The sequence below is a fragment of the Natator depressus genome, chromosome 23 (assembly GCF_965152275.1).
Source record: "Natator depressus isolate rNatDep1 chromosome 23, rNatDep2.hap1, whole genome shotgun sequence".
Lineage (NCBI taxonomy): Eukaryota > Metazoa > Chordata > Testudines > Cheloniidae > Natator > Natator depressus.
In genome coordinates this window covers 22,038,358-22,050,736 of record NC_134256.1, presented here as the reverse complement: position 1 = coordinate 22,050,736, position 12,379 = coordinate 22,038,358, and the positions used below count along the sequence as shown (strand labels likewise).

The following is a 12,379-nucleotide window of genomic DNA, read 5'->3' as shown; positions in this document are numbered from 1 at the left end:
TTTGGACTCTGACTGTCCCCATGTTTCTATTTGCAGTGATGTAGCAGCAGGGTTAACTGCTAGGGCTGGGAGCGAAGCGAGTGCAGCTGGTAGCTTTATTTCTGTACACTAGCTCTCTGCACCACATCACCACGCGCAGACTTGAAGTATCGTCAATTCACAGCCTGCAGTCCAGGCAGCCAAACCCCCAAAAAATCAGCTGTGAATATCACTCAGTAATGACCCTTCTACCATGCCTCGCTGCTCCCCTTCCCCCTTGAAGGGCAGCTGAGCTTGCTGCCTTTCACACACACTCCTTATGGGATACGGAGTGACCATGTGCTAGGAACTGCTTGGCAGGACCTCCGCTGCCATAAAAATCACATCCCTCCATTGCCAGCAGCCAAGCTGTACTCACTTTAATACTTAGATTTGAGATTAAAAAAAAGCCACCAGGCAGAGTTAGATGTGCTGAGTACCTGATGGTTGAGTGGAACCCAGCAGGAAGAGAAGGTGGATTTGGGATCCCATCTTTCCTTGCTTGCCCCTGCCAAAAAGGAGAATGCTGCAGGGATGGAAAATGCCAACCTCAGAGGGTTAGTGTGACAACACTTGGGGCAAGCTCAGCTGTGACCTGACATCTCCAGCCATGAGAGAGTTAAAATCTAGCCTGGACCTCCTCTCTGCATCCAGCTGACACAAGCTCACTGGGGCCAAGGCAACACAGCTAGTATTTAGAAAGCCCCAATTCCCCCTTCCCTTGGCAAGATCCTCTGTGCTGGCCAGCGAGCAAGACAGATGTACCCTCATCAAAACAACTTTTTAATAAGACTTTGATTCTCAGTTGAACATGCCAGCCAGGAAGAGACCTCATCTGACAGCCATCCAAGATGGTTTTAGGCACAGTGCGTCATGCATGTGAAAACTCCTTCTGCTTCCCCAACCCCGCCAGGTCTCCCTGGAGCAGCTAAATGCAAGTTAAAAGGAGACACAGGCAGGGGCTGGCTTTCCAGAGGCATGCGATGATCTTCCTGTGAGAAACAGACCCAGCGGATTCTGGATCAATCCCACTGCAGATCGATAGGTCTAAGGCCATGGGGGAGCAAACAGCCCTTCCTTCTAGCAACCAGGATGGACAAGGAGACTGAAAAGTGACGGGGCAGCCCAGTTACCATAGTGCAGGGCACAGATGTCACCAGCAAAGGAGGGACGCAGTTCATTGCTTTCAAAGAGCATTTTGACACTTCCTGTGAAAGGATCCGCCTTTCCAAAGGGAACATTAAATTAATACGGGCAGCAGGGAAGAGTGCATTGGTGCAGGCGTTAACGAACACAACCAGCCCAGGGAGGGAAAATACAACACAGCAGGCAACTCCAACACCCAATTGCAATTTATCGCATCGAGAGGAGCATGTGCATGGGGCGGGGGGATGAGGGAGTAATCTCCTTCCCGCCCCACATACAGCTATGTTTCCAGACACAGCACCCAGTTAAATCTATTGGCAAACATGAGCCGCCAATCTCCGGGTGCCTCTGAGAAATCTAAGTTCATTCCAGGCTCAGGTTTTTAAAGAGCAGGGGATGTTGAAAAATGGTTTCAAAGCAGGTTGGGCTCCGATGCCAAGGGGTGCAATTAGCCACAGTTCATCCAAAGGAAAGAGAAACACCATCACAGCCCATTTCATCACAGGGGCCTGCGGCCGATCCACACTGGGAGGCAGAGAGCAGAGGCTCCAGGGGAAGGAACCAAAACCAGCTTTCGTCAAGGAGATGGAACAAGCCGCACCCAACCCCAGCTCCACTGTGCAGGTGGAGTCCTTCGGTACAGGCCTATGCGAGCCAGAGTGTAAGCTCGCCATGCCCCTACGTGCCCACATCAGCCTGGAGCACAAGGTTCAAAGTGAAGCAATAACCCCCACTCAGGCTTCCCCAACAGAGAGTTGGAGACACAAGTAGGCCAATAAATAAGTCAGGCAGATAACCACACATCAACACCACCCCGGAAGGAGCCGGCCAAGCCTGAGCCAACTCCTAGAGAGTATGGCTTCTCGGTGTAGGGGTGGCGAGGTCCCTGACCTCCCCTTCTAAGAGGAGAAGGGATTCCCCCCCAAGTTATCCAATCACCAGTGAAATACAGGGGCCTCGAGTGAAGCAGGCCCAGGCTTAGAGACCAGCAAAAAATCCATTCTCAGCACCATCGGGCCGGCCGCCCTTGGCGCCCTTCCCAGGGTTAGGCGTGGTAGAGTACTTTGGGGGGTAGCGAATGAAGAGCCGGTCCTCCTCCTTCTTGATCCAGCGCAACAGCTTGGTGAGGACATTGATGGCGCCGGCCTTGGTTACCAGGGGGCTGAAGCAGGTGTACAGCTCGAACTTACTGGTGACCTGAGAAAGAGAACATGGAAAAAGGAAAGGTCAACCCATCCTCTCCCCTATACCCGGCACGGTCTTGTCTCTTGTCCTCCCTCTCCAAACCCGCTCCCCAGCTTCTTCTCATCACTAGCCCTGAGGGAGGCAGCACAAGCTTTAAACCCATATGCAGCTGTCAGCATGACAGCCAGAAGCAGTTCCAATGGGACACATGTTCACTCTGAAACCTACTGATGGTGGTTAAAACCAAAGCACATCACTGCCTATCACATGAGTGGACACATCACACTAAGGTGCGTATCCCAGTCACACCCCTCAATTGCCTGGGAATTCTGCAGCATGTGGGGCTTTGACGCTGGAATTCTGGGAACAAGCAGCCTGAACCATCTCCCCTGCAATCCAGGTGGGATTGGTCAGGCCTTGGTGATCACTTCCCACGCCAGGCATCACTGTGCTTCCTGCTAGGGGAGCAGGAATGAGCCCAGTGCAAGATAGAAAGGACAGAGCAGGAAGTCCCACCCTCCTCACACTAGAATATTACTGAGACAGGAAGTGGTCTCTCCCAAGCCCCCAGCCAATGCCAGGTGAAGGCCCAGGCAATCTAGGCTCATGCCTAAGGGCAATTGCTAGAGTCATGTGATCACAGCAGCAGCTCAGCTTTCCATTACGAATGGAGTCAGCATCTCGCCTTCCTAGTTGGGAAAAAAACCTTGAAATCATAAGCCAGGTGTCACAAAGGCAGTGACACTCCCCGAGTCTGCGGAGGGCCTGAGCTGGGGGAAACTGACCCACGTGTGAGTGATGCTGCCTGAGTTTGCAGAGAGCCTGAGCCAACTGCGGTGAGTGAGTAATAGGGGGTCCTCCAGCCTCTCTTGGGGAGGAAGAAGGGCCCTGCTGCTCCTCTGGGGAGATGAGGGCCCATGACCCCCCTAGATGCCTCATTAAAAGTGCCCTGCCTTACCCAGGCAAGTAGCGTCTCCTTCTCGGCCACATGGTAGATGAGGCGCAGGGGGCGAGAGGTGCTGTGGATGCGGCTGTGCAAGTAATGGTAGAGGTCAAAGAGCCGGTGTTGCTCCTCCTCGCTGCAATACGGCCCCTCCAGCTCTGGACTGCGGGGGGCGAGAGATGCCAGGGGGGCGGGATTAGACACAGAGACCAGGCACTGTCCCCTCCTTGCCGCTGCTGCTACCAGTGTCTCAACCCGGCACCCTGCAGAACCAGGAGGGCAGGGAGAACACTGAACTAGAAGGAAACCTAGAAACAGCTGGAGCATGAGCTCATCTAGCACGGCATCTTGGCTAGCTGAGGAACCCCAGAGGAAACTGCTTCCCAGCCCCCAAAGATTAGTGCTCGCTCACTGCCGAAATCCAGCTCCCCTCCGGGGTGGGGCCTGCCCTGCCAAAACCCTGCCTTTGGTTTGAGATCTTCCAGACACTCCTGGAGCCTGCAGGGCTGTCAGCCCCAGTATCCTGTGGCAGGGAGTCCCACTGGCTAACACGAGGGTCCGGGAGAAGCCCACAGGTGGATTTGACCCTTGTGTGCTTCACGTGACAGGCCTTCGTTCTGGTACTGCAAGGCAGGGAGGACAAGAGATCCTGATCCTATTGCAGTATTTGGTGTACGGCTATCCGGTCACCTCATATCAGGGTAGACGGGCCCATTGTTCTCATCCGGGATGGGGAGGAGGTACCCGGACAGGCAGACCCCCATTCTGATTTGGAACAGGGAGGAGGTACCTGGGAAAGGCAGACCCCCCATTTGGATCCGGGAGGAGGGGGAGGTACCAGGGAAAGGCAGACCCCCACTCTGATCTGGGACGGGGGGGAGGTACCAGGGAAAGGCGGATCCCCACTCTGATCTGGGACGGGGGGGAGGAACCAGGATAGACAGACCCCCACTCTGATCTGGGACGGGGGGGGAGGTACCAGGGAAAGGCAGATCCCCACTCTGATCTGGGACACGGGGAGGCGGGGGGAAGGTACCAGGGAAAGGCAGATCCCCACTCTGATCCGGGACGGGGGGGAGGTACCAGGGAAAGGCGGATCCCCACTCTGATCTGGGATGGGGGGGAGGTACCAGGGAAAGGCGGATCCCCACTCTGATCCAGGACGGGGGGGAGGTACCAGAGAAAGGCAGACCCCCATTCTAATCAGGGACGGGGGGGGGGGGGGAAGGTGCCAGGGAAAGGCAGACCCCCACTCTGATCCAGGACGGGGAGGAGGTACCAGGATAGACAGACCCCCATTCTGATCCGGGATGGGGGGGAGGTACCAGGGGAAGGCAGACCCCCATTCTGATCCGGAACGGGGAGGAGCTACCCGGGAAAGGCGGACCCCCATTCTGATGTGGGGGAGAAACACTTGCCGGACGAGCCCATGTGACTGACTAACATGGTGTATTGTCAACCAATCACTTCTGTTTCAGGCTGTGAACAAGAAGTTCAGAGACCCCGATTCCATGCCACGTCCAGCTGACAGGAAGAACGGTTGTGTGGTGTAAAGCGGTTCATTAAGTGCCTGACACTGACCCTTCCCACCCTGGCACGAGTTCTCAGCTGCAATCCTCCCCAGCCCCCCAGTCTAGTAGTATAGAGCAGAGGGGCTGGGAGCCAGGACTCCTGGGTTCTATCCCCAGCTCTGGGAGAGGAGTGGGGGCTAGGGGGTTGGAGCAGTGGGGGCTGGGAGCCAGGACTCCTGGGTTCTATCCCTGCCGCTCCAGCACATAAAGAACATGCCTCAGTTTCCCCATTTATAACACATGGACAGTGTCACCCGCCTCTTTTTTGGGGGTACTGGGAGGTTCATGATGTCAGTGCTCCTCTCCCCTGGCATTGAGCTACCCCCACCATTCCCCCACGTGATGGCACTGCTGAGGCCCCTGAATTCCCAGCATGCCCTGGGCCATCTCCGCCCCCGTGATCCCCACAAGCAGCCAGTCTCACACACGCCACCTTGTTGGGCAGCGCATGACGTGCCCTATTTAAAGCCGGGATTGCGTAAGGCTGGTTTAACTCGTCCCGGAGCCGCAGGGGGGAGAGGGAGGACAGCTGTCTGTCCGAGAGGCTGTCTGTCCAGCCGGCACATCCCAGCCATCCTCCGCTGCAGTGACCAAAAAGCGCCCTCCAGGCTGCACCTGCAGGGAGCACCCACCTGGGGCTGAAACGCAGCTGCCTCTGGGGTGGAGCACACAGCTGCGGAACGCCTCCCCGCAAACTGAGGACAGCTCAACTGACACCTGCCCTGCTGCCTTCAGCACAGCGCCCCCGAGTGCCCCCTGCTGATCCCCCTGCTCCCCAGTGCCCCTACCACCAGGACCTTGCAGGAACTAAGCAGGGCTTAGTCCAAATTCAAGGCCACCGACACGACCCAGCCTCCCACACACCAACCCCGCCGGCCAAAGCCAGAGCCAAGCCTTGCTGCGCCCCGGTACCTGGTGAACTGGGGCAGCTGGCGGTAGTTCTCCGGGATATCCAGCGGCTTGTAGAGGAAGTGCCGCAGGTCGGGCACCCCGAGCTGCCCCACGCCATAGGAGGGGCTCTGCAGGCCGCCCGAGAGCACCTGCAGCGAGCCCTGAGTCCGCATGGCCTCCTCCACCCGCTTCTTGCAGTCCGAGACGGCGTAGAAGGACTCCTTGTCGGTGGAGAGCAGCACCAGGCAGACGGTGCACTCCGTGTCCAGGTAGGAGATGTAGGCGTAGAAGTACCCGTCGGGGTTGAAGCGGGGCAGGCAGATGGGTGTCCAGATCTCCCCAGCCTGGAAGGCCGAGCTGGCCCCGATCAGGTTGAGCAGCAGGTGGAGGTCGGTGGGCTCCAGCCGGCACTCCTCAATCACCGCCCGCTCCTGCACCGCCGTGACCAGCTGGCTCCGGGCCACCAGGATGGAGAAGACCAGGTTGGGGGTGATGGCCTTCTGCAGCAGGGTGCCCAGGGCGTCCCGCAGGGAGGCAGGCAGCAGCAGGCAGCGCACGGCCCCCAGCAGGAAGCCAGGGTCCAACTCCAGCAGGTTGAGCAGGCGGTCGAGGATCTTCTCGGAGCCGGCCAGCAAGCGCCGCAGGTCGTAGTTCTTCTTGCGCTCGAAGATGCGGGTGATGCTCACCTGGGTCAGCATGCTGAGGATCTGGTAATAGACATAGAGCAGCTCCTGGCGCAGCTGCTGCTCCGACTGCAGCGTCCGCGACACCGACACCAGCACCAGTGGGCCCTGCTGCACGAACACCAGCTTCCGGTCGTCTGGGGCGGAGGGGCAGACATGGAGACAGTGAGATTGCCCAGCTCCCGGGGACCCCTGAGTGCCATTGCCTGACCCCCTGAACCGGCCAGATTGGAGCCGGCGCCCCCTAGAGGGGACAGTCCCCATGTCCCATTCCCCACCACCCTAAGCCAGCCAGTTCCCCACCCTGGGGCTGGATGGGAGCCAGCGCCCCCTGGAGGGGAAAGGCCCCATCTCCCATTCCATGGCCCATGAGTTTTCCTCTCCATCTGTCACGCCTCACGTATTTATGCACTCTCAGTGCAACGTATCAACCGCCGAGGCCTAATCTCATTACGGCTCCCCTGGGACCTATCCGTGCACCTGCGGCCACAGGTCTGCCAGCGTCCCAGCCTCCTCCTCCCTCTAAATACCCCCAAAGCAAGCATACAGCCTCACACCGGGCTTGCCCAGCACCGACAGGCAGCCACCTCTGGGATGGAGCACAGCAGCTGGATAATTCGGTGACTAGCTTCCTCCCGTCCAACTGGAACTGCGGTGAGGGGAAATCAGGAAGGTGGAATGGAATCCCCCACGCCCCATCAGCCAGGACACTGGGGGTCCCGCCTCAACTGGGGGGCAAGTGTTACGGGATTTTTAAGGAATTCAATTATTTGGGTCAGCAGCGACTGCCAGGGGAGAGCGCCCCTGCCGAGACCCCCACCCCACAGGATGGCGCCCCCCAGCCCCCGGCCCTGACTGCCAGGGGAGGGCGCCCCCTGCCCTGAAGCCCAGCCCCCGCCTACCCGAGTAGATGGAGCGGATGGCGTTGTCGCCACTCTGGATGAAGGACACCAGCGCCATCATGACGCCCATGGTGGAGGACAAGGCCTCCTCGTTGCCGTAGCGAGAGTAGATGGGCTTGCCGGCCTCGCTCAGCACGAAGATGTGCTTCCGGCGGGCCCGCCAGCTGGCGGCCGTCACGTCCTCGTCACGGTGCGTTGGCGGGGCCAGCGGGCCCCCCGGCTCGCAGGCCACCACCCCCAGGGGCCGCCCAAACTCGCTCGAGTCCTCCAAGGTGTTGTCAGTGGAGGCCGAGTCTGACAGCTCCTTGTCGCTCTGCTCCTCCTGGGCGTCCCCCTGGCCATCAGCCGCTCTCAAGGGCCCGTTGCTCTGTGGGGCAGGCAGCTCCTCCTGCTCCTCCGGGCCAGCGCTGGGCTCGTCCCCCTCTGGGGGGCGAAGGAGAGAGTCACCGAGATGGGAGAGAACCCAGGAGTCCTGGCTCCCAGCCCCCTGCTCTAACCACTAGACCTCACTCCCCTCCTGGAGCCAGCGAGAGAATCCCGGAGTCCTTGCCCCCTGACATCTCCCTTGCCCCCATGTGACCAATTTAGGGGTACTCTCTCTCTGCCAGGCTCCAGCATCTTCCCGATGCCCCTTTCCAGAATGGGGCAGGCAGAGCAATCAGGAGGGCGTCCCCACTGTAAGGCAGGGGTCCCCAGTGGCCACAGCCCCACTAACGCCCCTGGCAACAGGATGGGGGGCAACCCCACACTTTCCTGTCCCCAGTACGGGGGGCCCACCCCAGGCGGGCACTCACCTGTATCTGTGGGGCACAGCCCGGCCTGCTCCTGGGGCAGTGCCATCCCTTCCCGTGTCGGTGAGCCGGGCTCGCCCGTTGCCATCTTCGCATGCCAAGCGGCACCTGCAGCGGCAAAGCCACAGGAAGTCGAGATCCATGGCTGGAAAGAGAACCCAGGAGTCCCAGCTCCTCCACTCTAACCACTAGACCGCACTCCCCTCCCAGAACCGGGGAGAAAACCCAGGAGTCCCGGCTCCCAGCCCCCTGCCTTACCCCACTAGACCCCACTCCACCCCCTATGGAGGTGAGAACACCAGATGGACCCAAGTCACTGTTCAGGCCTGGACCACGGCCAGCCCGGGCCGCTCCCAGCAGGGCAGGGCCGAGCCGGTCAGACCAGCATTAATTACTAATCGCTGTCACATGCCCCAGCAGCGATGCCAGGCAGGAGCCGGCAGGAAATAGCCCCATTCACTAATCGCCTTCCCGGGGGGAGCTTAATGGCTCCAAGCTTAGCACTGCAGGGCCCACAGCACCCCCCTCATAACACCAAACCCCCCTTCGCCCGGGGCAGAGCCCGGATCCCCCCCACTTCCTCTCCAACACCACAGCACTCCCGGGCGCTGCCCCCCAGCTGCACCACCCCAGAGGTGGCTGCATCTCAGCGCCGCAGGAGCCCTCCCCGTGTGTAGTTATGTGTGGCTGTCCCCCTGCTGTCCCGCGCCAGAGGTGGCTGCATCTCAGCGTCAGAGCCCTCCCCCTGCGGATGCTGGGGATCTTTCACAACCGAAAGCAGGCCAGGCATAGAGGGATGTTGAGATGCCTCCCCTCTGGGGAGGGCAGCTCAGTAACAGCAACACAGAACGCCAGGCAGGGCTGCATCACCCGGCCAGGTCCCGGCTCATCTGTGGGGGGTGGTTCCCTCTTTGCTCCCCTTTAGGGTCTCCCCTCCTCCCCATGAGTCTGCAGGAGGGGGGCACTCCTCCTTCCCAGGGGCTTCCCTCTCCCCGTGTAGCTATGGGGGAAGTCTCCCCTCCTCCCTATGTGACCCTGGGGGGCGTCTCCCCTTTTCCCCCACTGGGGGTCTCCCCTCCTCCCCATGGGGCTCGGGGGGGTCTCCCCTCCCCGACATGTGACCCTGGTGGAGTCTCCCTTCCTCCCCATGGGGTCCGGGGGGGGTCTCCCCTCCTAGCCCACGTGGCAGTAGGGGGGGTCTCCCCCCCCGTGGCCTCGGACCCCCCCCTCACCATGCGCGCGCCCGAGGGTCTCCCCTGCGCTCCTCCGGCAGCCTCGATCCCGGCGCCGCGCAGCACGGAACCGAGCGCGGGAGAAAGGGCGGGGCTGGCGGCGCCTCCCTCCAATCACAGGGCGCAAAGCGTGGGGGGCGTGGCCTGGCGTGCAAGGTAGCTGCCAATCAGAGAGCGAGGCGGTACAGACGCAAGTGGGGGCCAGACTGTCACAAGACTTAGCCAATCAGAGAGCGCAGAGCTAGTCGAGGGGGCGGGTTTAGAGACTCATCCTGCCAATCCCGAGATGCCAGCCCCAGATTTCCACCAATCAGAGAGCGGGGAGGGTTTCGATGGCCAACGGGGCAGGGATTGGGGGTGACAGCTGGTGATTGAGCCGTGACGTCACCGTGTCACACATGATGCTGGGCCGTGATGTCATCTTATTGCACTGTGACATCACTACGCTCCATTGTGTTGTGAGATCCATCAGCACTGGGCTGTGCCATTGTGTCATCATGCTGAGATATGATGACATCACTGTACTGAGTGATTACGTCATGCTACACTATGACATCATCATATTGCATCATGCCGTGCTACGACGTCCCGGTGCCACCTCATCACCCAGGCGCGTTGCACCATCCTCGTCCTGTCGGGGGAGCGTGGAGCAGCCCCGTGACATCATCCTACTGCCTCCTCCCATCATCCCCCTGGCTGATGACATCACAGCAAGTTGTGTCTGACATCACAATCCTACTTAGCAATGTCGGAGCACTCCAGCAGGACAGGGGCTGGGAGCCAGGACTCCAGGTTCTCTCCCCAGCTCTGGGAGGGGAGCAGGGTCTAGTGGTTAGAGCAGGGGGGGCTGGGAGCCAGGACTCCTGGGTTCTCTCACTGGCTCTAGTCCTCTTCCTCAGAGCAGGGGTTCTCAGAACAAATTTTTTAGTGGCCTCAGAATGTGGCTACCAAATCTTGCTGGTGGCCACTTTGACAAGTTTTTCCTAGAATACTTAATTAACTTTAGAGAAAACAAATAACTATGCACAGACCCATGTCCAAATCCTTGTAATTTATTTATGTGGGGCTTTTTTTTTTCAGACTCAATAATAAAAATTATGGACAATTGTCTCTATTCTTTACTGGACCTAAACAGAACTGAAACACAAATAAGGTGCTTTGCACATTCTTGCCTTTGTTGTTGTTGTTGTAAAAAGACTTGTTAGCTAGTAAGTCAGCTGCTGTGATCAGTGACACGTGTATGTTAATATCACTTTTTTCACAGCCTCCCAGCTAGCTACTGAGTCTGCTGTGAAAAGTGACATTAACCAACACACAAATATCATTTTTCACAGCAGACTTGCTCAGCCCCAGCAAGCCCGGGGACAAATCATGCTCTGGATGGGGAGGTAGGTAGGGAGGCAGCGGGAGCTGGGGCGATGAGGGGTAGGGGCCAGGGGAGGCAGTGAGCCCAGGGCCAGCACCCAGCCACTGCACGGGTGGGGCCAGAGCCCCAAGGCCGGATCCCATGGCCCGAGCCCAAAGCCCAGCGGGTGCAGGATGGAGCCTGGCACCACGCAGCTGAAGCCTGGGGCCAGAGAAGGTAGCAGGGGCCTAGGGTCGATGAGGGAGGTGGGGGTGGTCAGCTGGAGGCCCAGGGCCAGAGGAGGCCAGAACCTGTTACTGAATGGCCGAAGCCCAGGGCTGAACCCCAACCCATCACCCCCGCGAGGGTGGTGAACTCACTGGCTGCCCCCTGCTCCTTTTGTGTTTGTCTCTCCAAAGGGTGGCAGGGCCCAGCCCCTGCTGGCGGCCCCAGAGGAGGGGCCCCTGCTTTGCCCCCCATCGCTCCCCACAATAAAAGCCCCTGGTGGCCGCATTTGAGAAACACTGAGGCCTGGCTCCCAGCGCCCCAGCTCTAATCACTCGACCCCACTCCCCTCCCAGAGCTGCGGATGGAACCCAGGAGTCCTGGCTCCCAGCCCCCGCAGTTCTAATCACTCCACCCCACTCCCCTCCCAGAGCTGGGGATGGAACCCAGGAGTCCTGGCTCCCCGCACCTCCCCCCACCCTCTCTACTACACGAGCCTCCCGTTGCTGTTGTTCCAATCACATTCTGCTCTTTCCAGTTCCTCCCCACAGGTTCCAGGCAAAGTCAGGGTCCTGTGACTTCCCCATGGGGCAGATGTCTCACCCGTGCCGCTCGGCCCTTCCCCCAGGCCCCAGCCCTGCTATCCCCAGGAGTAGGCCGGGGAGGGAGACAGGCAACCTGGGTCAGTTCCTCCTCCCCAAACCAGGCCTCTCAGTCTCCCTACGGCCCCGGGTAGCCCTGCTCTCCGTCATACATCTGGCACGAAAACCAAGGCCTTGATCTCTCTGCAGACCCTGTTCCACAGAGCTGAGGATGGATCCCCAGTGTCCTGGCCAAATCCAGATGGAGATCCAGATTTAGAGCTCCCTAAATCCCCGTGTCATTGAGATACAGAGAACGCCTTCCCTTCCTGCCCTCAAGTCCTTTGCGGTGGTGTTATGTGTGGCTGTTCCCCACCTGCTCCACCCCAGAGGTGGCTGCATCTCAGTGCCAGATGAGCCATCCCCATGTACGGAAATGCCTGATATTAATGCCCTGGTCACAGCAGAATTGCACCTGGCATATGTGAGGAGGTTAGTCTCCATTGCAGGTCATTTCCTGACCACCGGGAGGTGCACACAGCTGACGGGGTCGGGAGGGGAGAGGATCCCAGAAAGGGCAGGGGAAGCGGCTGGTCCCCAAGAAGGGCTGGCTACTGGCACGCTGAGCCCCACTCCCCCCAGCTGTGGGGCAGGCAGGGCCAGGCCTTGGGCACTTGGCAGAGACACCCCGACACCCATCCCCAGGAAGCCAGAGGGCTCAGAGAAGGGGAAGGAAACAACCCAGCACAAAACTGCCCACAAACGTATAGCAAAAACTGCACAGGAAGGGCTCGCCCGGCGCTGAGATGCAGCCACCTCTGGAGAAGGGCACACGGGGGAACAGCTGCACATAACACCCCACGGAG

At 59.5% G+C, this 12,379-nt stretch overlaps 1 protein-coding gene across 2 annotated transcripts; it reads right to left on the bottom strand.

Annotated features, from left to right (window-relative positions):
* LOC141976203 (vacuolar fusion protein MON1 homolog B-like) lies at positions 1–9,486 on the bottom strand. 2 transcript variants are annotated; one of them, XM_074937024.1, is made up of 6 exons: positions 9,363–9,486; positions 8,134–8,238; positions 7,340–7,762; positions 5,776–6,574; positions 3,308–3,455; positions 1–2,361 (listed from the first exon to the last, which is right to left on the bottom strand). In XM_074937024.1, the coding sequence occupies exons 2-6, from the start codon at positions 8,216–8,218 to the stop codon at positions 2,143–2,145; spliced, it is 1,674 nt and encodes a 557-aa protein (XP_074793125.1). In that variant the 5' UTR covers positions 8,219–8,238; positions 9,363–9,486; the 3' UTR covers positions 1–2,142. The 2 variants fall into 2 exon arrangements, with proteins under 2 accessions (XP_074793125.1, XP_074793124.1); XM_074937023.1 differs by having other exon boundaries at positions 8,134–8,275; positions 9,363–9,434.
* Positions 9,487–12,379: the final 2,893 nt, after the last annotated feature.